At 55.3% G+C, this 22,938-nt stretch overlaps 3 protein-coding genes and 1 long non-coding RNA gene across 39 annotated transcripts; 2 read left to right on the forward strand and 2 right to left on the reverse strand.

The window, feature by feature from the left end:
* Nucleotides 1–17,115, reverse strand: TMEM88B (transmembrane protein 88B). 36 transcript variants are annotated; one of them, XR_010411151.1, is made up of 7 exons: nt 15,362–15,755; nt 15,020–15,158; nt 5,122–5,169; nt 3,940–4,133; nt 2,809–3,717; nt 1,144–1,934; nt 1–518 (listed from the first exon to the last, which is right to left on the reverse strand). XR_010411151.1 is itself a non-coding variant. In XM_064590151.1 (7 exons), exons 6-7 carry the CDS (start codon nt 3,082–3,084, stop codon nt 1,677–1,679), a joined length of 534 nt encoding a protein of 177 aa, XP_064446221.1. In that variant the 5' UTR covers nt 3,085–3,717; nt 3,940–4,133; nt 5,122–5,169; nt 15,020–15,158; nt 15,362–15,483; nt 16,582–17,115; the 3' UTR covers nt 6–1,676. The 36 variants fall into 36 exon arrangements, 34 of the variants coding, with proteins under 34 accessions (XP_064446221.1, XP_064446216.1, XP_064446219.1 ...); XM_064590151.1 differs by adding an exon at nt 16,582–17,115 and having other exon boundaries at nt 6–1,934; nt 15,362–15,483; XM_064590146.1 differs by adding an exon at nt 16,520–17,115 and having other exon boundaries at nt 6–1,934; nt 15,362–15,483.
* On the forward strand, nt 6,816–8,971 carry ANKRD65 (ankyrin repeat domain 65). Its single transcript, XM_045871293.3, is given in 4 exon segments — nt 6,816–7,398; nt 7,529–8,060; nt 8,515–8,775; nt 8,777–8,971. Coding segments are annotated over 4 exon segments (1,302 nt in total). The 5' UTR covers nt 6,816–7,084.
* Nucleotides 15,807–20,166, forward strand: MRPL20 (mitochondrial ribosomal protein L20). Its single transcript, XM_045898922.2, has 4 exons — nt 15,807–15,967; nt 16,059–16,169; nt 18,293–18,370; nt 19,774–20,166. Exons 1-4 carry the CDS (start codon nt 15,881–15,883, stop codon nt 19,945–19,947), a joined length of 450 nt encoding a protein of 149 aa, XP_045754878.1. The 5' UTR covers nt 15,807–15,880; the 3' UTR covers nt 19,948–20,166.
* On the reverse strand, nt 19,772–22,898 carry LOC135364237 (uncharacterized). Its single transcript, XR_010411157.1, has 2 exons — nt 22,575–22,898; nt 19,772–22,433 (listed from the first exon to the last, which is right to left on the reverse strand). It is a non-coding gene; the product is annotated as an uncharacterized LOC135364237 (long non-coding RNA).
* Between the last annotated feature and the right edge of the window lie 40 nt (nt 22,899–22,938).

Genomic DNA, 22,938 nt, shown 5'->3' on the forward strand with positions numbered 1-22,938 from the left:
GACTTTTTTTTTTTTAAGATTTTATTTGACAGAGAGAGAGAGACAGTGAGAGAGGGAACACAAGCAGGGGGAGTGGGAGAAGGAGAAGCAGGCTTCCCACTGAGCAGGGAGCCCGATGTGGGCCTCGATCCCAGGACCCTGGGACCATGACCTGAGCCGAAGGCAGACGCTTAATGACTGAGCCACCCAGGCGCCCAAGAAATACATTTTTAATACACTGCTGGGCTTACAAGGAAGTAAATATCTTCAAGGCTCCCCCAAAATTAAAAACACTAAGAATAAATAAAGAAAGAAACAGAAGGGTAATGAACAGAAACCCAGGAAGATGAAAGGAAACAGGTGGGACAGCAGGGAGGCCCCTCTACACAGGGATGGAGAGGCGAACTTGCAATTATGAAAGCCCACACAGGACCCGAGCAGGGCCCAGGTAGGGCATGCCTTGCAGAGGGAATCCTTCCCGGAGGGATGTGTCCTCAGGATGTTCACAGGTATGGGGTGACAGTGTGAAATGAGCATCCCTTCAAAGAAACAATATACTATTAGTGAGAATCATCAGAAACAACAAATAATAGATTTGGACACCCTCCCCCAAAGAGTAAGAAACTGGAATTTTTAGGTACAGAATATAAAATAACTATATGTGAAATGCTCAAGAAATTGAAGCAAAACTGGGATCCAAAAATCGAACATGCACGGAGACCATCAAAAATGATGAGATTTGAATAAGAAACAAGTATAACTTTTAGGTATGATAATAACTTAAAATTAAACGAACACATTAATTGGCAAATTAGACACAATCAAATAATTAGTGAAACCTGAAGAAGATGGAAGAAATTGCCCAGAATGCAGCACAGAGTTGGGGAGACAGAAATACAAAAGAGAGGCCAGCGGACACTGGGAGCGAAGGGGAAGAGATGCTCCCAAAAAAGAATGAACGGGAGGCCAACTTGGAGAGGTAACGGTTGAGAATTCTCCAGAACTGATGAAGGATAGGGATCTGTAGGAACAGGAAACACCGTATATACCAAATGGATGAATAAGAACATACCCACAACTAGAAACATGCTTAAAGCCAAAGATGGGAAAAGACAGAAGATCTTAAAATTATCCAGAGAACAGACTTGAGTTAACCTGTCCAACCTGTCTAGATGCCAGCCCGGGTCACAAGCTGGGCCCGCAACCCCATCCCAGGCTGAGCCCTGCAAGGCCTGGGGCTGCTGGCCATTGCTGAGCTTCTGGAATCATGTTCTTCCCGGGCAAGTCTCGCCACTTCTGGAACCCTCGGGAGGCCCTCTGACTGACCACACAAGGGGCCCGCAGGTCTGCGGACAGAAGCCAGGGAGGCCCCCTTTCTCTGCGCCTGGCCGGGCGCCCCTTCTCTGAGAGGCCTCTCCCTCCTCCCTGGGGGCTTCCCAGCCCCTCCGCATCAGAGGGGACCGCGGGGGTGGGGAGACCTTGCGGAAGGGGGGACCTCGGTTCGGGGGAGTCTGGTGCCATCTCGCGGCCACTCGAAGCACTGCGTACGAAGCCCCGAGGTACGCCCGCGATTTTGGAGGACAGAACCTGGACGCAGACCCCGAGCTCGCAGGCCTGGGCTCTCTTAGGGGGCGGGGGAGGAGTTCGGGGGCCTTCCCGGATTTGGGATTCTTGTCCTTTGGAGAGGCCTCGGGGGCTCACACCCAGGCGCAGAGCTGCTCCTCCCCGTCGGCGTGGTGTCCCGCTCGCCCACGGTCGCTGAGCCCCGGGTGGCGGCGGGGCCCAGGGGTCCAAGCTGGGGGCAGCAGCGTGAGGAGGCGCCGGGCCAGGCGGGTGCGGGCGGCCGAGGCGAGCACGAGCAGCGGAGGCAGCGAGAGGAGGCCGAGGACGATGAGCGCCGCGGAGCCTCTGTCCGAGAGGAGCGCGCGGCACGCGGGGCGGGGTGCCGGGTGAACCTGGGGGCGAGGCGAGCGGTCAGGCAGGGCCGGCAGCGGCCTGGGGGCGGGAGTAGGTGGGGCCGGCGGGGCGCGTGGTCGGTGCGACCCTGCGGGGTGGGGCCTGGGCGCGGGTCTGAGGTGCGGCGGGCGCGCAGGCTGGGGCTGGCTGGGGCCCGGCGCTTCTGAGTCGAGAGTGGGAGATCCGCGGCCCGAGCGGCAAATGGCCGGAGCAGGAGTCCTTTGAGGGGAGGCTCAGAAACTTGTTCCCCGTTTGTCCCATCCCGGCTTTCCTCCCGTCTGTGCTCTCCTGGGGCCCTTCCCTGTGTTGGCATCTGACCTCGCGTCCTACCCGTGCCGCTCTCCGATGGCGCCACCTTCTCTCCCCCGCCCCCGCCTCATGCCTACAGAAGGAGGACCCGGGGCACGTCTGCCACGCGCCCCTTCCTGAGACCAAGCCATAGCCCGTTCCACACGGGGAAAGCCAGTCCAGGGCAGGAGGCGTCTCCGAGGCGCCGCGGGGACGGGCAGGGGTGGTGCACTGGAGAACTTGGGCAATACCACACCTTCTCCCACCATTGGCTTTATCTCGTCCTGGAACGCCCCTCCTCTTCCCACCATGCCCAGCTGTCCAGGCCCTGGTGGCCCTTGGTACAAGGCTAGGCGGCCTCGCAAGGGGAGGGAGCTGTCAGCTCCAGCGACAAACAAAAGCCCTTCTTTTGCTGTGGCTGGGGGGGGGGGTGCTTGGCAGAAGAAGGGGCTTTCCAGGGAGGGGCACATATGTCTCTGGGGACAAGGGGGCCATGTTGAAAGGGTGAGACTCACCTACAGCCCCAGGGCCCTGCGCTTCTGCAGGAGCCCCCCCCCCCCCCCCCCCCCCCCGGGTTTAGCTCACCCTTGAGTGGCACAGGAATCCCAGGTACACGACGGCCGCCGCCGGCAGCAGCACCATCAGGAACACGGCGGCGGGCAACAGCAGGTGCAGCAGGAGCCCCGCCAGGGCCTGGCCAGGCAGCAACAGGGTCCCGAAGCCTTGGACAGCCAGGCCTACCCACCCTGGGGACATCAGGGCTGAGGCCTGGCAGTCAGGAAGTCTTCCTGGCAGCATGGGTGCTGTGTCAGAAGCGCCCCCTCCCTCATCCTCCTCCGTCTCCTTCTCCTGTTCACTCATGTTCTCCGGGCAACAGGCCCGGTGGGTTCCCAGAGGTAGTCAGACGGCAGGACCTAGGTCCCCAGGTCAGACTCCCACCCAGACCCCAGCAACCATTGTGGACCCAGACGGAGGACAGCACCCTGGCCCCAGTAGGTCCAGCTCTGACCCTCGGTCTCCAGGGCCACACCGCTGCCTCAGTTTCCCCTGTTGCCAGGCTGGGCCTCTCTCTGCCAGGCGACTGCAGCTCCAGCCCTGGTCAGTCTCCCCATCCAGCTCCTGTGTGTTCTGGTCAGGGCTTGCACAGCTGTCCTGGCACTGGGGCCCTCCTCCCTCCTGGTCCCGCCCTCTGCCCCGCTTCCCGCTCCCCCACACAACGACTTCATTTCATAGGTCTTGACAGTTGCTGCCGTGTTGAGATGGCCACTCACCACACTTCCCCGCCTTAGTCCCTGCTGGTGCTCTCATCCCCAAACCCGGCCTTTCTGAGTCTCAGTAAAACAGGGAAAACACTGGGTGCCTGGACTGTAGGGCTGTTGAGAGGGCATGTGGGCAATGCATGTGAAGTGTTTACTGCAGGACTCAGCACACACTAGGTGCTCAATAATAGCAGCTACGATGACAAGCATCCTTTGTGTTGGAGTCTCATCCATCCTGAAAACAGTGGGAGCATGCACTCTGTTATTTCAACCAGGGAGAAAGCATTCCCCGATCTTCCGTAAACCCCAACTAATTTCCCCAAATATTACTGAAATGCTCTTAACTCCTATCAAATGTTAGGTTTTTCTTGCATAGCACTTGGCATCTTATTTATTTTTTTTAAAGATTTTATTTATTTGACAGAGAGAAGCACTTGGCACTTTAAACACCACTTACATAACTAGCTGACACTTGGAGTAGGTTGCCTGTGAGCTAAATGAACAAGCTGTGCGGCATCAGATACGAACGTCTCCCTTTCACACCTTCTCCCACCATTGGCTTTATCACGTCCACCTTTTCTTCTAACATTTTCCAGCGCGTAAATTCCCTTCAGACACATCCGAATGGGGGATGGCAGCGATCGTGCACAGCTGGTTTAAGGAACGCAAGCCTAAGTCAGGTCCCTGTGAGGACGTGAGCTGAGGCTCCCTGCAGCACATGCCAAGCCCTGTTGCCCGACACACATACACGATTTAATTTTCACCGGCACACACGTATCCAGGTCTCATAGTAGCTGCTGATTTACTCAGATAATGAACTTAGGGCAGAAAATGATACGGACCTATCATTTGCACCTGGACAGGTGGCCAGGTGCAAATGATAATGTTCAGATGCACAGTTCAGGTGGAGAGGGTGCCGGTCTAATCTCCTAAGCTCCAGTCTCTGCTCAGGTCCCTCTTTTTTTTTTTTTTTTTTTAAGATTATTTATTTATTTATTTGACAGAGAGAGACACAGCGAGAGAGGGAACACAAGCAGGGGGAGTGGGAGAGGGAGAAGCAGGCTTCCCGCCGAGCAGGGAGCCCGACGCGGGGCTCGATCCCAGGACCCTGGGATCATGACCTGAGCTGAAGGCAGTCGCTCAACCGACTGAGCCACCCAGGCGCCCTGCTCAGGTCCCTCTTGCATTCATTTGCTCATGCAGTCAACACTCGCTGAGCTCCCTCAGTGTGCCAGGACTGCTCCGGTCTCTGTGGACTCAATGGTAAAGGGGGCCAGTGTGGGCCTCTGCTCTGTGTGGGTGCCCTGACAGGCCTGCATGGTTCCATAGCTGAGTGAGCTGCCACACTCCAGGCTGTGGCAGAAGGGGGAGAACGGCCACGCAGCTGGCTCTCACGGACTTCTGCCTCCAGGAAGGCGGTTTCTAGGCTTCCCTGGCTCTCAGGAGCTAGGAGAGTTTCCCTTGGGCCTCCCAGGGCGCAGTGAAGCATGGAAGTCGCAGCAACAGCCCCTCTGTCCCCCCACCCCCACCCCTGCCGTTGTCAAGGGAGTCAGGGAACGGACAGCTTTGCTCTCTTGCTTTTGCTGGCTACTTAGGTCGTAAATTGTGCTCATCCACCCAGATCATGTTGCTTCCTTACCCGCTGAATCTGTCAGCCTGTGTGGTGTGTCCTCATGGAGCTTTCATTCTAGAAGAGGAAGGCAAGCATTTAAAAATAGAGTAGATACTTGGGACGCCTGGGTGGCTCAGTCGGTTGGGCGTCTGCCTTTGGATCAGGTGATCCCAGGATTCTGGAATCGAGTCCCGTGTTGGGCTCCCTGCTCGGCAGGGGGGGGGGGGGGGGGGGAGCAGGGAGCCTCCCCCCTGCTTCTCCCCCTGCCTGCCGCTCTCCCTGCTTGTGCTCCCGCTCTCTGACAAATAAGTAAAAACCTTCATTTAATTTTAATTAATTAATTATATTTGACACAAAGAGACAGCGCACAAGCAGGGTGAGCAGCAGAGGGAGAAGCAGGCTCTCCGCTGAGCAGGGAGCCCGATGCGGGGCTCAATCTCAGGACCCTGGGATCACGACCTGAGCGGAAGGCAGACGCTTAATGACTGAGCCACCCAGGCACCCCGGGGAGGTGACATTTGAACAGAGTGACTGAGGCTCATGGATAGAGTCCATGTGGCTTAGGGGTGAGATGGGGCCACTCAGCCCCTTGCCAGAGACCCACCCTCTGGATCTGGCACCTGGAAAGGCTGCCTCTAGGGAGGTGGGGGAAAGGTCAAGGTTCACCTGCCCCTCTAGAGCGGGTGTGTGTGTGTGTGTTGTGTGACAGGGCAGGGCCTTCAGGACACCTCATCCCTGCGAATGTGTGTGCGGGGATGGGGGGCTGAGGGGGCTGGGAAAGGCATGACCACCCAAAGCCATGTTGCCTCCCAGCGGACAGTGACAAGAGGCAGCTGGACAGAGGCAGGCTGCAGGGGATGGCTATACCCCCTTCTCCTATCTGGGTTCTGGACAGGTGGCCTTACCCAGAGACTGGGGATGGTAAGGTACCCTCAGGGTCAGGGCCCCAGAATCCAGGTGACCAATCCTGGAGGCCTTACTCAGGCCCCCTTCTTTTTTTTTTTTTTTAAAGATTTTATTTATTTATTTGAGAGAGAGAGAATGAGAAGAGCACATGAGAGGGGGGAGGGTCAGAGGGCAAAGCAGACTCCCCGCCGAGCAGGGAGCCCGACGCGGGACTTGATCCCGGGACTCCAGGATCATGACCTGAGCCGAAGGCAGTCGCTTAACCAACTGAGCCACCCAGGCGCCCTCAGGTCCCCTTCTGAAGTACCACTTCCCTTCCTCTAGACTTGGCTCTCCTCTCTTTGCCTGACTCCCTCCTTCCAGTGTTCAGGCAGGGCTCTGCCCCTTTCACAGCCTCTGCTGAGTTGCCTCAACCTACCCCAAGGGGCTTCCTACTCTCCATAGGGTCACCCAGGTTGCCTGGCATCCATGGTAAATCTTCTGTCCTGGCGTGGCATCTGCTTGTGGGGGAGGGGTCCCATTTACCCTGTTCATCTCCCCAGCCTGGAATCAGGAGAGAAGCCAAGCTCCAGCCCCAGCAGGGACAGGAGTGGGGGTGAGGAGCAGGGCCTGAGGGAGGGACCCAGGGGAAGGCACGTGTGTGCCTCTCGGGGGCAAGTCATGGCACGTCAAAGGCTGTGGGCCTGTTTCTGCCTGCCTGGCCTTTGTCTCCCAGGAGGGAGGCCAAGCCAGGAGCCCTGGCAGTTGGCAGGGGAGGAAAGGTGCTGGGGCAGGGGCTGTTGCCAGCCCACAGGGTGTCCCTTTAAGTTGCTGGGTAAACAGTGCCTGGCCCAGGAGGCTGCACTGCTCTCCCTACCCCACGGCTGCAGTCCCAGCCTTCTAGCCCTCTGGAAGCAGACAGCCCCACCCCACCTCCACACTTTCAAAAGGCCTCCATGAGAGGGCTACCAGGCTGTGGCTTGCCCGGGAACCACGTGGAGAGGACCCCCAACTGGAGGACAGAGCCCCAGGGTGGACTCCCCCTTGGGGTAACTAGGAGTTAAACCCTCCAGAAGGCTCAGTGGTAGTCGGGTCCCCTGAGGAGATGGGGGGGGGGCAGTTCATATTGGCTGGGGACACATGGGCTGGGGATGGCCAGGGGCCTCCAGTATCCATGAGGGATTCCTGTTCTCCCCAGATGGACTCCGAGAGCTCCCAGCCAGGGGAGCAAGACATGACAGAGGCAGGGGCTGAGCAGGAACTTCGGTGGGTGGAGCTGGGCTCAGAGGAGGCCCTGGAAGCCAGGACAGAGGGCCCCAGTGCCCCGCAAGCCTGGGGGCTCCTGCTGCAAGCTGTGTGGAGGGGTCACCTGGGCCTGGCAACAAAGCTACTGCGTCAAGGGGCCAGTGTGGAGGAGAGGTGAGCCCCAGGGCTGGACCAAGAGTCTTCACCAGGGCGGAGCTGGCAGGGGTCCTTTCTCTGGGCAGGGCAGCAAGGGCCCCTCTACTGGCGCTCCTGCCCTAGTCCATGCCACCCTCGCTGCCCACAGGGACCACACGGGCAGGACACCCCTCCACCTGGCCGTGCTGCTCGGCCATGTGCCGCTGGTGCGACTCCTGCTGCAGCGCGGGGCCGCGGTGGGAGCTGCCGACCGAGCGGGGCGCACGCCACTCCACGAGGCCGCCTGGCACGGACACTCGCGGGTGGCCGAGCTCCTTCTGCAGCATGGGGCCCCAGCGGCGGCGCGCTCGGGGGCCGGCCTCACGCCGCTGCACTGGGCCGCGGCGCTGGGCCGCACGCTGCTGGCCGGGCGCCTGTTGGGCGCGCCAGGACCAGGTCCCACGGCGGCGGATGCGCGCGGCTGGACGGCGGCACACTGGGCGGCCGCGGGCGGCCGGCTGCCGGTGCTGGAGCTGCTGGCGGCGGATGGCGCGGGCCTGGACGGCGCCCTGATGGTGGCAGCCGCGGCCGGGCGCACGGCGGCGCTACGCCTCCTCCTAGCTCGCGGGGCGCGCGTGGACGCCCGGGACAGCATGGGGACCACGGCGCTCGGCATAGCGGCGAGCCTGGGCCGCAGGCAGGTACGTCCCGGCCTGGCCGCGGGGAGGGAGCGGACAGGTGGGCCCCTTGGACGGGTGGAGGGAAACTGGAGGGTGGGAGGGTGGCTGGGAGGGCCTGGCTGCCAGGGGCCCCTTGACCGTTTCTCCCGTTTGTAACCTCTCTTGGAAGGCCGGTGAGGATGCCTGGCCGGGCATTCGTACTTTATCCTGCTGACGGGCAGCAACAAATACACAGCGAGCACCAGGGCTGTCCTTGAGCCCAGCGAGCCCCTAGGCGTGGGAAGGGAGGCCGAGGACTGCTTAGTCTTGGATTTTATCTGAGAATGTTTAGGACAAGTGGTTGTCTTGGAGTGGAGTCGCCCCCCTGGGTGGCAGAGGTGCGGGCTCATTTTTACCCAACAGGGAAGCAGCACTGAGAAAGAGGCTGTTGGGTGGGGGAGGCCAGCCTCTGTCCTCTCCCTCGCTCCTCTCCTAGGACATGGAGGTGCTGCTTGACCATGGGGCAGACCCCAGCCTCAAGGACAGGCACAGTCGCTCTGCACTCCACAGGGCTGCTGCTGGGGGACATCTACCTGCTGTCCAGCGGCTAGCAGCCTGGGGAGCAGAGGTGGATGCTCGAGACTCATTGGGCCTCACACCCCTACACCATGCTGCTCGGGGAGGCCACGCAGAGGTCGCCAGCCACCTCCTAGACAGGGGAGCGCAGGTCAATGCTGCTGGATGGCTCCACAAGACCCCCCCTACACCTTGCCACGGAGCATGGCCATGGCCCCACCGCAGAGCTTTTGCTGAGCCGAGGGGCTAGCCTCACCCTGAGGACACAATGGGGTGAAGCGGTCCAGGACCTGGTGTCCGAGGGGGTCTGCCCCAGGTACTGCCCACCCTTTGCCGAGAGCAGGAGTGGGAGGGGCACAGAGCCCCAGAGGCCCTGAGCTGGACAGAAGTCTTTGGGCTTCCACAGCCTTCAGAGTGTGCCAGGCTCCTCTATTCTGGACTGAGGCTGCCTGCCTGAGGGGAGGGCAGCTGAGAGGTTCCCAGAAGAAAAGGGGGCAGTGGCTTGAGCTCCAGTAATGGACCTGGGACTGCCCCACTGCCCCCTTGGGGCACATCACCCCTGCAGCTCTAGCCTTCTCCACACTCTTTAGCAGAGAGACTAGGTCGTGGCAATAGATTTGACTAAAACCTGACAGTCTCCCTTGTGTCCACTGTGGGGTTGTCACCCTCAGCTGCTCTCGCTGTACATGGGGATGTTCTTTCTGTGTTTTGTTATATCCAGGATTTGTCTGTTGGCATCCATTTATCACAGGGCCAAACTAATGGCCACAGTTGTTTACATCTCCCCTGTGATCCAGGGCCCACTCGCAGAACTGTTGTCTTGTTTTTTTTTTTAATTTTTTTTAGATTTTATTTATTTGAGAGAGAGACAGAGATAGTGAGATAGAGAGCACAAGTGGGGAGGAGAGGGAGAAGCAGGCTCCCCGCAGAGCAGGGAGCCCGATGCAGGACTTGATCCCAGGACCCTGGGATCATGACCTGAGCCGAAGGCAGACGCTTAACCATCTGAGCCACCCCGGTGCCCTCAGAACTGCTGTCTTATCTCTCACACACCCAGTTGATATTCCCCCTGTCCTGAACTATCTAGGGTCAGGTACCAGACAACTAGGGACAGGCCCTATGCACCGAGGACCACTGGGATTCTCAGATAAGCCAGTCCTAAACTGTTTCCCTTGCCCTGCCTTGTCTTTCCTGTGGGAACCCCAGTAAAGGCTCTGGCCCGAGCTTTCCACTCCTTCCTGCTTCTGCCTCCAGAGAACACTGGTGCCTCTCTCTGGGGCTCTGTAAGGCATGGCATGTCCTCTCCTCTCAGGAAATGCAGGTGGTAAGACATGTCCTTTCAATGATGTCAGCCTGTCCCTGTCATCACTCAGCCAGCTCCATAAATTAAAACTCCTGTGGCACAACTGAAACAGAGGAACAGCTGTTTCTGATGACCCACCTCTGGATCCTCATAGAAAATCATCACCATTATTCAATTTAAAACTGTAGTTTTTCTCAGAGAACGGCTTTATGAGACAAATTTCGTTTTTCGAAAGTGCGAGTTGTGCCAAATTAGCTCCTCAGCCCACGGGCCATGGAAATGCTTGGATTTACATCCAGGGTAACAGGAAGCCTTGAGGAAGCCTTTGTGTGACTGTGACATGGTCTGATCTGCTCAGGAATCTGCCAAATACACAGCAGATGGCACCTGGGGAAGGGAGGTCCAGGGAAACCAGGGAGATGGTGGCACCTTAGCAGCAGGGGTTGGGGTAAGCAGAATCGGGCTGACTCTGAGGGCAGAGCCCTTCGGACTTGCTGACAGTTGGACGTGGGAGGTCAGAGAGGGGGGATAACAGTGACTCCTAGTGAGACCCAGACCTGGGTTGGGGGGGTGGGTGTTAGACCTTTTATTCCATGGGGAGAGCAGACACACGGGATGAGACGGGGGGAAAGGTGAGGGCTGCAGTGACATCCTCAGTGAGAATGGTCTTCAAAGGTGCCGGATGGCCCTACACCAGCTGGCCAGCACAGAGCATACCCAGCACCCAGCTGCTTCTCACCTCCTCCACTGGGTCTACCATGGTCCAAGCCACTGTCAGCTTTGCCTGGAATGTAATGTTGCCACAGCCAAGCCAGCTTCCACCCTAACTGGTCTCCCTGCTTGAGCCCTTGCCTCTCTGCAGTCTTCCCAAAACAGCAGCTATAAGCTTATTTAATAAGTTGGATGATGCTACTCTCCTGCTCAAAATGCCCCCAATGACTCCTCATTTAATGAAAGCGAAAACCAAATGTGGGATATTGTATTGTTCAGATGCCCCAGGGACCTCACCCAGCTCACATGCTCTTTCTACAATGTGATCTCTATGTCCTCCTGTGAAAATTAGCAACAGCCTCACTAAAATGTAGTTGGGAGGTTTGGGGCGGGGGTGGGGGGTGGGGGGCGCTCTCAGGCCCTACCACTCCTCATCAACTGCTGACCCAACAAGAAGAGAGGGACTCTGCAGGTGGATGTTACTTCACTACCCCAGCAGGAGGAAGAAAGGCTTTCCTCATCTGCCCAGCAACAGTTCAGCCTAAGAAACAGCCACAACTTAGCCAATGAGAGACTGTCAGAACTTAGCCAATGAGAGACAGCCACAACTTAGCCAATGAGAGACTGTCAGAACTTAGCCAATGAGAGACAGCCACAACTTAGCCAATGAGAGACTGTCAGAACTTAGCCAATGAGACAGCCACAACTTAGCCAATGAGAGACAGCCACAACTTAGCCAATGAGAGACAGTCACAACTTAGCCAATGAGAGACTGTCACAACTTAGCCAATGAGAGACAGTCACAACTTAGCCAATGAGAGACTGTCACAACTTAGCCAATGAGAGACAGTCACAACTTAGCCAATGAGAGACTGTCACAACTTAGCCAATGAGAGACAGCCACAACTTAGCCAATGAGAGACTGTCAGAACTTAGCCAATGAGACAGCCACAACTTAGCCAATGAGAGACAGCCACAACTTAGCCAATGAGAGACAGCCACAACTTAGCCAATGAGAGACAGTCACAACTTAGCCAATGAGAGACTGTCACAACTTAGCCAATGAGAGACAGCCACAGCTTGGGGGGGGGGAGTGGGGGGGGTGCCTGGGTGGCTCAGCTGGTTAAGCATCTGCCTTTGGCTCAGTTCATGATTGCCAGGGTCCTGGGATTGAATCCTGCAGGGAGCCTACATTTCCCTCTACCCCAAACCCCTGTCTGTGATGTCTCTCTCTCTCTCTCAAATAAATAAATAAAAATCTTTTTGCCACAATTTAGCCAATGAGAAGTCACTGTATTTCAAACTCTCAGTTTACTCCAGTGAACTTTTTGTTTGCAACTGCCCCTCCCAATTCTGTTTTCCTTTATAAAAGATCCTCCTTTAGTTGTTCTCCTGGTATTGCAGTAGCTTGCTTGTCCTGGATTGCAATTCTCTTCCTTTTTCAAATAAACCTATTTTTTGCTGGTAAAACAATGAGCAGGTTTGTTTTTTTTTTAAGATTTTATTTACTTATTTGACACAAAGACAGCACAAGCATAGGGGGAGCGGCAGGCAGAGGAAGAGGGAGAAGCAGGCTCCCCACTGAGCAGGGAGAACGACACGGGGCTCGATCCCAGGACCCTAGGATCATGACCTGAGCTGAAGACAGACACTTAACCGACTGAGCCCAGGCGCCCCTGGCAGTTTAATTTTTAATGTGAACACTCTCATCTAGAACTAGAGTCCATGTTTCTGCCTCTTGACATGGACTGAACTTTTGTGACTATTTGGGCTGCTGAAATGACGCTGTGCGGCTCTCCAGGGTGAGCCAAGGAGGCTCGATAAGGCATCCACGTCACCTTGCCCTTCAGCCACTACGTACGGAATCGCTTCCTTGCAGCCACCGTGCTGTGAGGAAGCCTAAATGCAGCATGGTGACCAGAACATCAAAGTCCTCACCAGTTTCCATCTCTGGCCTCTGACTTGCGTACTGAGGTTCAGGGGCCCATGGGACTCTCATTTGCCTCACTCCCACCACACTGGCCTTTCTTTTCTTTTTTTTTTTTAAAGGTTTTATTTATGTATTTGCCAGAGAGAGACAGTGAGAGAGGGAACACAAGCAGGGGGAGTGGGAGAGGGAGAAGCAGGCTTCCCGCGGAGCAGGGAGCTCGATGCGGGGCTCGATCCCAGGACCCCGGGACCGTGACCCGAGCCGAAGGCAGACGCTTAACGACTGAGCCACCCAGGCGCCCCTACACTGGCCTTCCTGCTATTCTTGACCATACCAGGTGTCCTCCTGCCTCTAGTCCTTTGCACTTGCTGACCCCTCTGCCTATTCCCACAGATATCTGCCTGCCTCAGTCACTTCCTTCTTCACTCAACACCACCCTCAGAGCATGCTCTAACACTATTTAAAATTGTACCCTCCAAAAGAGAAAGCTCTTCTTTAAGTAGAATGCCAATAAGTATGGGAAGAATGATGGGGTTAGAAAATCAACAATGAATGAATGCAAATTTGATGAGAAACAGGATATTTATGTTGTCTCAAAGTGCGTGGCCATAGAGGGGTGCTGCTTAGGTACCTATTCCAGACTGCACTCGCCATTCAGGTTCAAGTCCACTGCGGAATCTCTCACCGGATGGTATGCTTCTCCTGGTGGCTCCAGACACAGGCTGAGCACGGCAAAGCTACTGGGGTCTCCCATTTCTGCCCAACACAAGGCATCTCTAATAGCAATCTTTGCTCAGAAGTACCGGGTGAGCTGACATGTTGTCTGATCTGCATCCTATCTGAGGCCCTCCCTGTCTGATCCCACTTCTTCCCTTTTTTTTTTTTTTTAAAGATTTTATTTATTTATTTGACAGAGAGAGAGAGAGAGCACAAGCAGGGGGAATGGCAGAGGGAGAGGGAGAAGCAGGCTCCCTGCAGGGAGCCTGACACAGAGCTCGATCCCAGGACCCTGAGATCATAACCAGAGTCAAAGGCAGAGGCTAAACCTACTGAACCACCCGGACATCACTGCTTCCTCCCTCTGGAAAACACCTCTGTATTCCTACCTCTATCTCAGGGTCTACTTACAGAAACCCCTGTAATGAGTTACAAGGTATTTCTTTACAAGCTACTTATTACTTACAAGCATAAAAACGGTGGAGAAACCTGGTAAAGAAAACCTTAACCAAGTGGTCAAAGCTGACAGCACCCATGTTGGAATAAGCTGCCATCGTGATAGCATGCACTGACAAAGACACAATATAATTTCTGTAGTATTCTGCCGAAAATGTATAACTGATTCCAATAATGAGGAAACATCAGACAAACTCAAATTCAGACATCCTACAAAACAACCTGTGCTCTTCAAGAAATCCAGAGTCAAGAAAGATAAAGAAAAGTTGAGGATTAAACTAAAAATTAGACAGAACTAAATGCAGTGCATGATCCTGGACAGGGAAAAGAGCAATAAAATACATTCAACAGGGGTGCCTGGCTAGCTCAATCCGTGGAGTGTGTGATTCTTTTATTTATATTTTATTATTTATTTATCTTTTAGATTTTATTTACTTGGGAAAGGGTGAGTGAGATTGAGAGAGAGCATGAGCGGGGTGGGGGGGAAGGGGCAGAAGGAAAGGGATAAGCAGACTCCCTGCTGAGCAGGGAGCCCAACACGGGCTTAATCTCAGGACCCAAAGATCATGATCTGAGCTTAACCGACTGAGCCACCCAGGCGCCCCTATTTATTTATTTTAGAGAGAGAGAGAGCCCATAAGCGGAGGAGCAGAGGGAGAGGGAGAGAGAATCCTCAAGTGGACTGCACACTGAGCGCGGAGCCCCACAGAAGGCTGGATCTCACAACACCAAGTTCAGGACCTGAGCCCAAACCAAGAGTTGGACACTTGGGCGCCTGGGTGGCTCAGTCGTTAAGTGTCTGCCTCCGGCTCGGGTCATGATCCCAGGGTCCTGGGATCGAGTCCCACATTGGGCTCCCTGCTCGGCGGGAAGCCTGCTTCTCCCCCTCCCACTCCCCCTGCTTGTGTTCCTGCTCTCGCTCTCTGTCAAATAAATAAATAAAATCTTAAAAAAAAAAAAAAAGAGTTGGACACTTAACTGACTGCGCCACCCAGGTGACCTGAGTGTGTGGCCCCTGTGTGGAGCCCATTAAAAAAAAAAAAAAAGAAAAAAGGAAGAACATTTAACAAAGTTGGAATATAGACTGTAGGTCAGATAACAGCATTAATGTTAAGCTTCCCAATTTTGATAGTTTAACTATGGTTTGCATGAGCATGTCCTTGTTCTTAGGAAATATATAGTTAAGTATTTAAATATCTGCAAACTCCTTGCAGATAGTCCAGAAAACAAAAACAAAAACACCCAAAACCCTACTATTGAGTTTATAAACATTTACAGGAAGAATAATTTAAAAAATGTAAAGGGCACCTGGGTGGCTCAGTCGGTTAAGCATCTGCCTTCAGCTCAGGTCATGATCTCAGGGTCCTGGGATCGAGCCCCACATCGGGCTCCCCGCTTGGTGGGGAGCCTGCTTCTCCCTCTGCCTGCAGCTCCCCCAGCTTGTGCTCTGTCAAATACAGAAATAAAATCTTTTTAAACAATGTAAACAATTGGTGCTATTGGGTAAAGTGCACTGGGGAGTTCCATGAAGTAGTCTTGCAACTTTTCTGTAATTTAAAAAGTGACAAAGAAAGTGCACTCTCCCATTCTGCCCCCCACTTCGTTATCATGGTAATATAGCGATAAGGTGGTAAAACACATAAAATTTACCATTCGATCATTTCCATTTTGTGTAACTGCTGCCGAAGCGAGTACCCGTTCTGGCCATTTCAAAGCGTACAATTCGATGGTGTTTAGCATCTTCACAACGTTAGGCAGCCCTCAGCAGTGTCCTGTTGCAGAACCTCCATCACACCCGTGCCCGCTGGCAGCCCTCCCGCCCGCTGCCCTCTGCGGGCCGGCGTACCCTGGGCATCTCGGACGAACGGAACCGCTGGTGTTTCCTTCCTCCGCCGTACCTACCGCGCCTGACCCGCTACGCTCTCCAGACTGCGAGCCCCACCCCCGCAGGTGCAGCCAGCCTCCGGACACGGCGCTCCGCAGCAGCCCGCCCGAGCCCCGCCGCCTCGGACCAGCCGCGCAAGGGACCGCGCCACGAGACTCCCCTCGCCCCGGAAGTCCTCGCCGGGCCGCTGACCCGGAAGCGCTCGGGCGCCGCCACCGCTTCCGCTGCAGGCGGCGCGGCGCGGCGCGTGCGCGGCGGAGCGGAGAGGCCGGCCGGCGGGCGCCATGGTCTTCCTCACCGCGCAGCTCTGGCTGCGGAGCCGCCTCACTGACCGCTACTGGCGGGTCCAGGAGGTGCTGCAGCACGCGCGGGTGAGCCGTCTCCTCCCGGCGCGGAGCGCGCAGGCGGGCCGTGGAGCCTGCGGGCCGCGCTGACAACCCTCCCTTCCGTTTCTTGACCCAGCACTTCCGGGGAAGGAAGAATCGGTGCCACAAGCTGGCGGTGAGAGCTGTGACCAGAGCGCTTGTGAAATGCACAAAAGCGCGAAGGCTGAAGAAGAGGAACCTGAGGACAGTAAGCGCGGCCCCGGGGAGGCCGGGCTCGGCCGGCCACTCCCACCCGCCCCTTCCCCTGGGCCCCGGGGGGCCGCTTGGTCCGGACCCTCTGCCCAACTCGGGGATGGCCTCCCCGTTCTCCGTACCACCCTCGGTTCTCGTGATTCTCTCTCACACGCCACACGCGAAGCCCCGGCAGAGTCCGCCTGCTCCAAGACGGATCCCTCCTGGGCCGGCGTGAAGCCGCCTCGCCAGTGCCCCCGCTTCCGCCGCCCTGCCCTCTGCCGCGCGCCTCTCTCCTGCTTGAAGCCCTGTGGTGGCGCCCCTTCACACCCTTAACGAGGGCCGACCTGGGCCCGACTCGGTTACCTGGTCTCTGGCCACCCCCCTCGCCCACCGGCTGCATGGCCGCTCTCGGCTCCGATCTGCACCTGGAAGAAGCCAAGCCTGCCTCCTCTCGCTCCTAGCGCTTGCGGTTTCCTCTGCGTTCTCGGGTCGCGCCTCACTGTCCTGCAGCGGATCTCCCTTCTCGTGCCCTTAGCGACCAACATACCACGTGCTTGGCTTGGTTGGTTGGTTACTGCTCCCCGCCCCCAATGTCAGTTTTAGGAGGGATCTCCGCTCTGTTGAAGGCTGTAACCTCCGGCCTACATCGGTAACACTTTGTAAATATTGGCTGAACGAATAAGGAAGAGGGGAGAACTCTGACCCTTTAAAGTCAGAAATGCTTCATTAACTGTCGATCAGGGTCACCGCATGACAAACCAGCCCTGTGCACGACGGTCTCGTGGGCAGGAGTGACCTCCGCATCCCAGCCCTGTTCTTTACGCGTTTCATTTACGCAGAAAGCTGGAGGTGGCGCTGCTTCCTATGACCCTGCAGGGATCAGGCCAGTCCGCATGGGTATGGGAAGACCCGTGAGCAGCGTCTGGTAGCACACACGTTGCTGCTACCGGGAGCAGAGTATCTCGAGGTGGGGCTGGAGTCCCTGTGCAGCTTCCGCCTCACCTAAGAACTTGCTAGCAGTGCAGATTCTCAGGCCCCACCACACCTACTCAATCAGAAACTCGGGGCAGGGGGCGGCTAGAAATGTTATGACAAACCTCTACACAATTCTCATGCATATTCAAAGTTTAGAACCACTGAAGGAAGAAAATACACTTGAGTACTGTCTTGAGTAAAGAATGGCTTAAGAATCCAAACCCTTATTTTTAGGATTTTATTTTTTAAGTAACCTCTACACTCAGTGTGGGGTTTGAACGCACCACCTTGAGGTGGAGAGTTGCATGCTCTACCAACTGAGCCCTATAATCCACCCCCTTGTTTAACAGACCAAATCTATTCAGAAGCTTCCATATCACTCTGACAGATCATTCTGGATCTAACCACTAGCCTTGATTTCCCTACAGTTTTCAGACCTTTTGCTGTGCCTGGAACTTACCCTGCTACTCCCTGCCAGGAAGGTTCTCCTGATGCCTCCCCTCCCCTCCAGCCCTGCTCTTCCCTCAAGACCATTTTACCTCCACCTCGGTGAAGCTTCACCCTCTAGTTTTTCATCCCCACCTGGTAGCACTGATCTCAGTGGCTGTTGTAATTCATTCACATGGATCCTTTCTGCACTGAGCTGTGTCTGCCACAGACTCTTTTGCTTACCTTTGTATTCTCAGGGCCTAAAAATATGTATTGAATTAATGCTTTACAGCATGTGACTTAACTACTTATTTATTTTTTAAAGATTTTATTTATTTATTTGACAGAGAGAGACAGCGAGAGCAGGAACACAAGCAGGGGTAGTGGGAGAGGGAGAAGCAGGCTTCCCGCGGAGCAGGGAGCCCGATGCGGGGCTCGATCCCAGGACCCTGGGATCATGACCTGAGCCGAAGGCAGACGCTTAACGACTGAGCCACCCAGGCGCCCCTTAACTACTTATTTAGAAGGAAGCTGGCATTTGAATGAAGAGCATCAATTTTTGCTAATTGACTGTACTGTAGGCCAACATGCCTGAAGAGAAATCACTGATTTTTCTATTTACTTGTGCAAAAAGAGTTTAGTTTGACTTTTAGTTGACTCAGAACCTTTGCTGGTAGGTGTGGACATAATGCACAACTAGTTCTTAAGCATCTCGATGTTTTCTTATTTCAGCTCTGGATTAATCGAATTACAGCTGCCTCCCAGGAACACGGCCTGAAGTACCCAGCATTCATTGTCAATTTAATTAAGGTATGGTTGAGGATGTGGTCCTGTTGAGATGTTGAAATCTATAGAAAGTGATCCAACTGACGTCGTCCAGTACAACGGGCAGTAGAGTGTTGGCTCCCTGACAAGTTCTCAAGGTAGAGTTCTGGTAGGTTCAGGGACCCATCACAATTGCTTTGCCTTGGAAATAGGGCAACTGATACCAGGACATGAGCCCTTGTGTTTCCCCATCAAGAGAAAAGGGGCAAAAAACTTGCCTTTAACTTTAAAGTGTAATTTCAAAGTTTTGCACTGAAAGATTTCTGATGAGGTAGCAGATGAAGTTGAAACTCGTAGTCAAAGAGCACGGGGACTGTCTTGGACAGGAGAGATTAAGCATGTGTCACAAAATCTTGGTTAATTGTTGAATCTAGTGTTTATGCTAATCCCTCTGCTTTTGTGTGCATTCAAATTTTTTTTTTTTTTTAAAGATTTTATTTATTTGACACAGAGAGACACAACGAGAGAGGGAACACAAGCAGGGGTAGTGGGAGAGGGAGAAGCAGGCTTCCCGCGGAGCAGGGAGCCCGATGCGGGGCTCGATCCCAGGACCCTGGGATCATGACCTGAGCCGAAGGCAGATGCTTAACGACTGAGCCACCCAGGCACCCCTCAAATTTTTTCTTAAAAAGGGGAGTGGGTGTTGTGCTTCTAGCTTGTACCAGATCCTGTCTTTGGTACTTTGCAAGTATCCTCATGTATGACATTGCCATTTTACTGATGAGCCTGAGGCTCAGAAGAGCGAACCTTGGCCAAGACACACAAGGCCCAGGTAGTAGAGCGGGAACCACCCCTATATAGTTGTGGTTAACACGCAGGGATCATCCTTTTTTTGCTTTTCGTCAGTTTTTGGAAGTCACATGAAGTTTTACTTGATAGATGATCTGGTTTCGCTCCCTTGTGGGAATTGAGAACACCTGCTTTTGTTCCTTACTCTACCTGCATCTCATTGTTTGTAGAAGGGGAATTGTGATTTTCTGTTCAAAGCTGACTTAAAGGGTTACCCCAGGCCAGCAGTCATAGTTCTGTCTGGGTGATTGATGATCGATTGTTGACCCTAACAACGTTGTTAGTTCCATGGCTGGCACCAGGACCGGATGCCAACATCCTTGCTCATGTGACATCACCTCTTGCAGGGATGCCTTCCCCTTGTGCACATTTATCCTCCAGCATCCTGCCTGGATACATTCGCCACATGCTTTCCACCTCCCCAAAGGTGAGGGCATGAGACTAAGGGCAGAGACTGCCCTGGAGCCATGCAGAGTGTGCTCAGTAGAGGAGATGCTTCCCGCCAACTCAAACCATAGGGTTCTCGGCTGCATTCAGTCTTGCCGCTTTTCACTGAAACATATTTCTGATTCTGACACGGGCTCTGATTTTCTTCCCAGTGCCAGGTGGAGCTCAACAGGAAAGTACTTGCGGATCTAGCCATCTATGAACCAAAGACTTTTAAATCTTTGGCTGCTTTGTCCAAAAGGAGGCGACAGGAAGGATTTGCTGCTGCCCTGGGGGATGGGAAAGAGCCCGAAGGCATATTTTCCAGAGTGGTGCAGGATCACTGAGGGGGATTCCAACACTGCCTGCCCTTTGCAGCTGAGTGTCTTAGGAAAGGTTTTTTCCCCCCCCCGATAATCACAGTAGTTAAAATAGGGGCTAAGAATTACTTGTCAACACTGTGTGTTCAACAATTTTAGTAACAGGTTTAAGAGGCTCCTCTTTCCCTCACTGGGACAGATCTAGAAATCTTACGGACTGTACAAATAAAGCTCGTGTGGCGTTCAGCGTTCTGAGTTGTGTTTCTGGCATAAGCACACGTGCCTTGGGTGCCCTGTCAGAGGTGAGGGGTCGGCTGAGCATGATCTTCTACAGCTGGGGGAGTTTGAGCCCGATCTCTGTGAACTCTGACCTTGGCTCCCCGCTCAGGGCTGTGCTGGTAGCGTGTCCAGAACCCAAAGCCCCCCAGCCCCACTCTGGCCCTGCCTATGCTTGACTTAGTCTTCCATCCTTCTAGCCCTCCCCTGGTCTTCACCTTCCAGCAGGGACTCCATTGCTCAGCTCTTTGGCCACTGAGTGCCCCACTTCCAGTTTCTCTGCTTTCTACCTCACTCCCCAGGCCAGTAAGAGCAGCAAGCTGGGTGGCTCTCCTGGTTCCAGTCTCACCTGAGTGCTCACAGGTGACGATCACATCACCTGTGGGGAGGCCTGAACATAAGGGTTTTGGATCCCTTCTCCAGATATTCTACTTCATTAAGTGTAGAGTCAAGTCCAAGAACAATTTCCCCACATGCTCACTCACAGCAGCTCTAACTCTGCACCTCCCTTATGTCCATCCATCTCTGCCTGCTGCCTTGCAGGGGCATCCATCCCCCTCCTCAGGTCCAGGTCCCTATTGGTGAGCTGCTTCTACCCTCGGCTTCTCTCGCATGTACTCTGAGCTCCCTCCAGCTTGAGTCTGTTCCCCTCTTGGCCAGCTCTGGTCTCTACCTCTTGCTTCCTGCCACTGGGTCTGTAGTCGGCCCCATCATGCCCAGGTAACTTTTACCAAAGCCATCCTGAACCACAATCCAACAGACAGAGTCAGTCCTTGCCTTCCAAGGACCATGGACTTCCTCCCCTCTTCTCTGCACTATCTCCCTCTGCTCGGCCCTGACTTCACCCTTCCACACACACCCTCTGCCCTCAGCTAAGTTCTCGAGGCCCACAGTAGCATTTGTCTGCATTTATCTGGCAGTGCCCACCTTCCCCCCTCCCACTCCTAATGCTCCCATGCTGGGTCCTCCATCCTTTGCTAGCAGTCCCCTGGAAGTCATTCTGGGTTCCCATTGTAGACTCAAGACCCACTCCCAGACCCATGGAGAGCCAGTCAAATCCTGGCCACCTACCACTTGGTGATCTCTTGGATCTGTCCACTTTTCTTTGTCCTCACTACAGCCCAGCATCTCTTCTGGCTCCAGTTACTGTACTGGCCCAACAGGTCCCTCCTCCTGGCTCTTGTCCCTCTGTCTGATGACCACCAGACCATTTGGAGGTGTGGGGCTTGTTTAGTCTTGTTCAGTGTCCCTGGCTGTACCTAGTTTAGTGCCTGGCTATGCACATAAAGTGCTCAGAGCACACCACTCATCAGTAAGTGGGTCTGGCATACACACAAAGGTGGAGCACATAAAGACTCCTTTGGTGTGTGGAACTGAGCTCTGTACAATGAGCTCCTATAGAGGAGCTGCCTTTCCTTTGTCCATCTCAATAAAGGAACACAACGATATGCTAAACAACCGAGGGCTGCTCCCAGCACCCACTCCCCCTCCAGCAGCAGGACCCAAGTTTTCGTTCAGGTAAGCCTGGCTCTGACTGGCTAGAGCCATCAGCTTTTCCCTCTTTCCTGGCCACTGCTTAGCGGATGGGAGAACCACCCAGGCAGGGCCAATGAGAAATAAGCTGTTTCCTTGAGGAGAAAGTTCCACCTTTCCCGAACAATGCTGCTCAGTCCACAGAGCGGGGACATCCTGGAGCTGAGAGCCTGGGGGTAGGGGAGATGAAGAGAGGCTGGGTCTTGGTTGGCACTACACGAGCTGCAGGGTAAGTTTCACCAGGAGTGAAAGCCAGTGGTGGCCTCTCGGTCTGGGCAATTGAGGTGGGTGCAGTCGCTAGTATCTCCAAGTGTCTGGACCTGTCCCACCCAGGCTTCTACCCTGCAATCTCCTCCCCAGCATACCCCACCCAGGCTTTCCCACCACCTCACGTGGGTTCTTGCACTAGTCGTGCTGAAAGTCCGGGTTAGCCGTACAGCAACAGAGAACGAATACCGCAGCTCGGACTCTGTACAGGTGCGAGAGGCAGCACTGCTGTCCGGTTCCGTGAGCACACCGCTGAGGCCGCCTGGTGGGACTGCTGAGGACTCCAGAGGGGTTCCTCCGAAGGCTCCCACTGCAGGACGAAGGCCAAGCTCCCTTCCCCTCCATCCCGGGAGCAACTCCTGCTGTTCCCCGGGCTTTGCAGAAGCCTCGCATTCAGTTACTCCTCTCCCCCGCGGACTCCGTTCTGGAGGCAAGAACTTCAGGAACCCCGTGTTAGTATCTGCCCCTCGAAGCCCGGGCTCAGTGAGGACCGGAGAGGCATGACCGCGCCAGCCGCCCCGTACGGACGCAGGCAGTCCGCATCCCGTTGCTGCGGGCGTGGGCTGGGGACAACTCACCGGCGCGCGCCAATCCTTCGCGCTCGCGGCCCCCCGGGGAGGCCTGCGACCCCCGCCGGCACCCGTGCGCCCGCACGCGCCCTCGCGGACCCCCTCGGGGCAGGCCGAGGTCGCGGGGCGGGAGCTCCACGAGCTGCCGGGTCTCTCTGCTGAAAGTACGGCCGCGCCGGGGAAGTCGGAGTTTAAGGGCGCCGGGGCCGGCCCCCGAGGTAGTGCTTCCGGGTCGGGCTGTGGACCTCGGGCTCACCCGGGCGCCGCGGGGCTCTCTGGGTAACGAGCCCGCCCCCGCCCGCGCTGGGCTACGGCGTCGACGTCGGCCGCAACGCTGACGGGTAGGTCGCCCAGCCAATCGCGGCAAGGCGGC

This window comes from Mirounga angustirostris, unplaced genomic scaffold (assembly GCF_029215605.1).
Source record: "Mirounga angustirostris isolate CCGP_5_RB_7025 unplaced genomic scaffold, mMirAng1.0.hap1 SCAF_4, whole genome shotgun sequence".
NCBI classification, from domain to species: Eukaryota; Metazoa; Chordata; class Mammalia; order Carnivora; family Phocidae; genus Mirounga; species Mirounga angustirostris.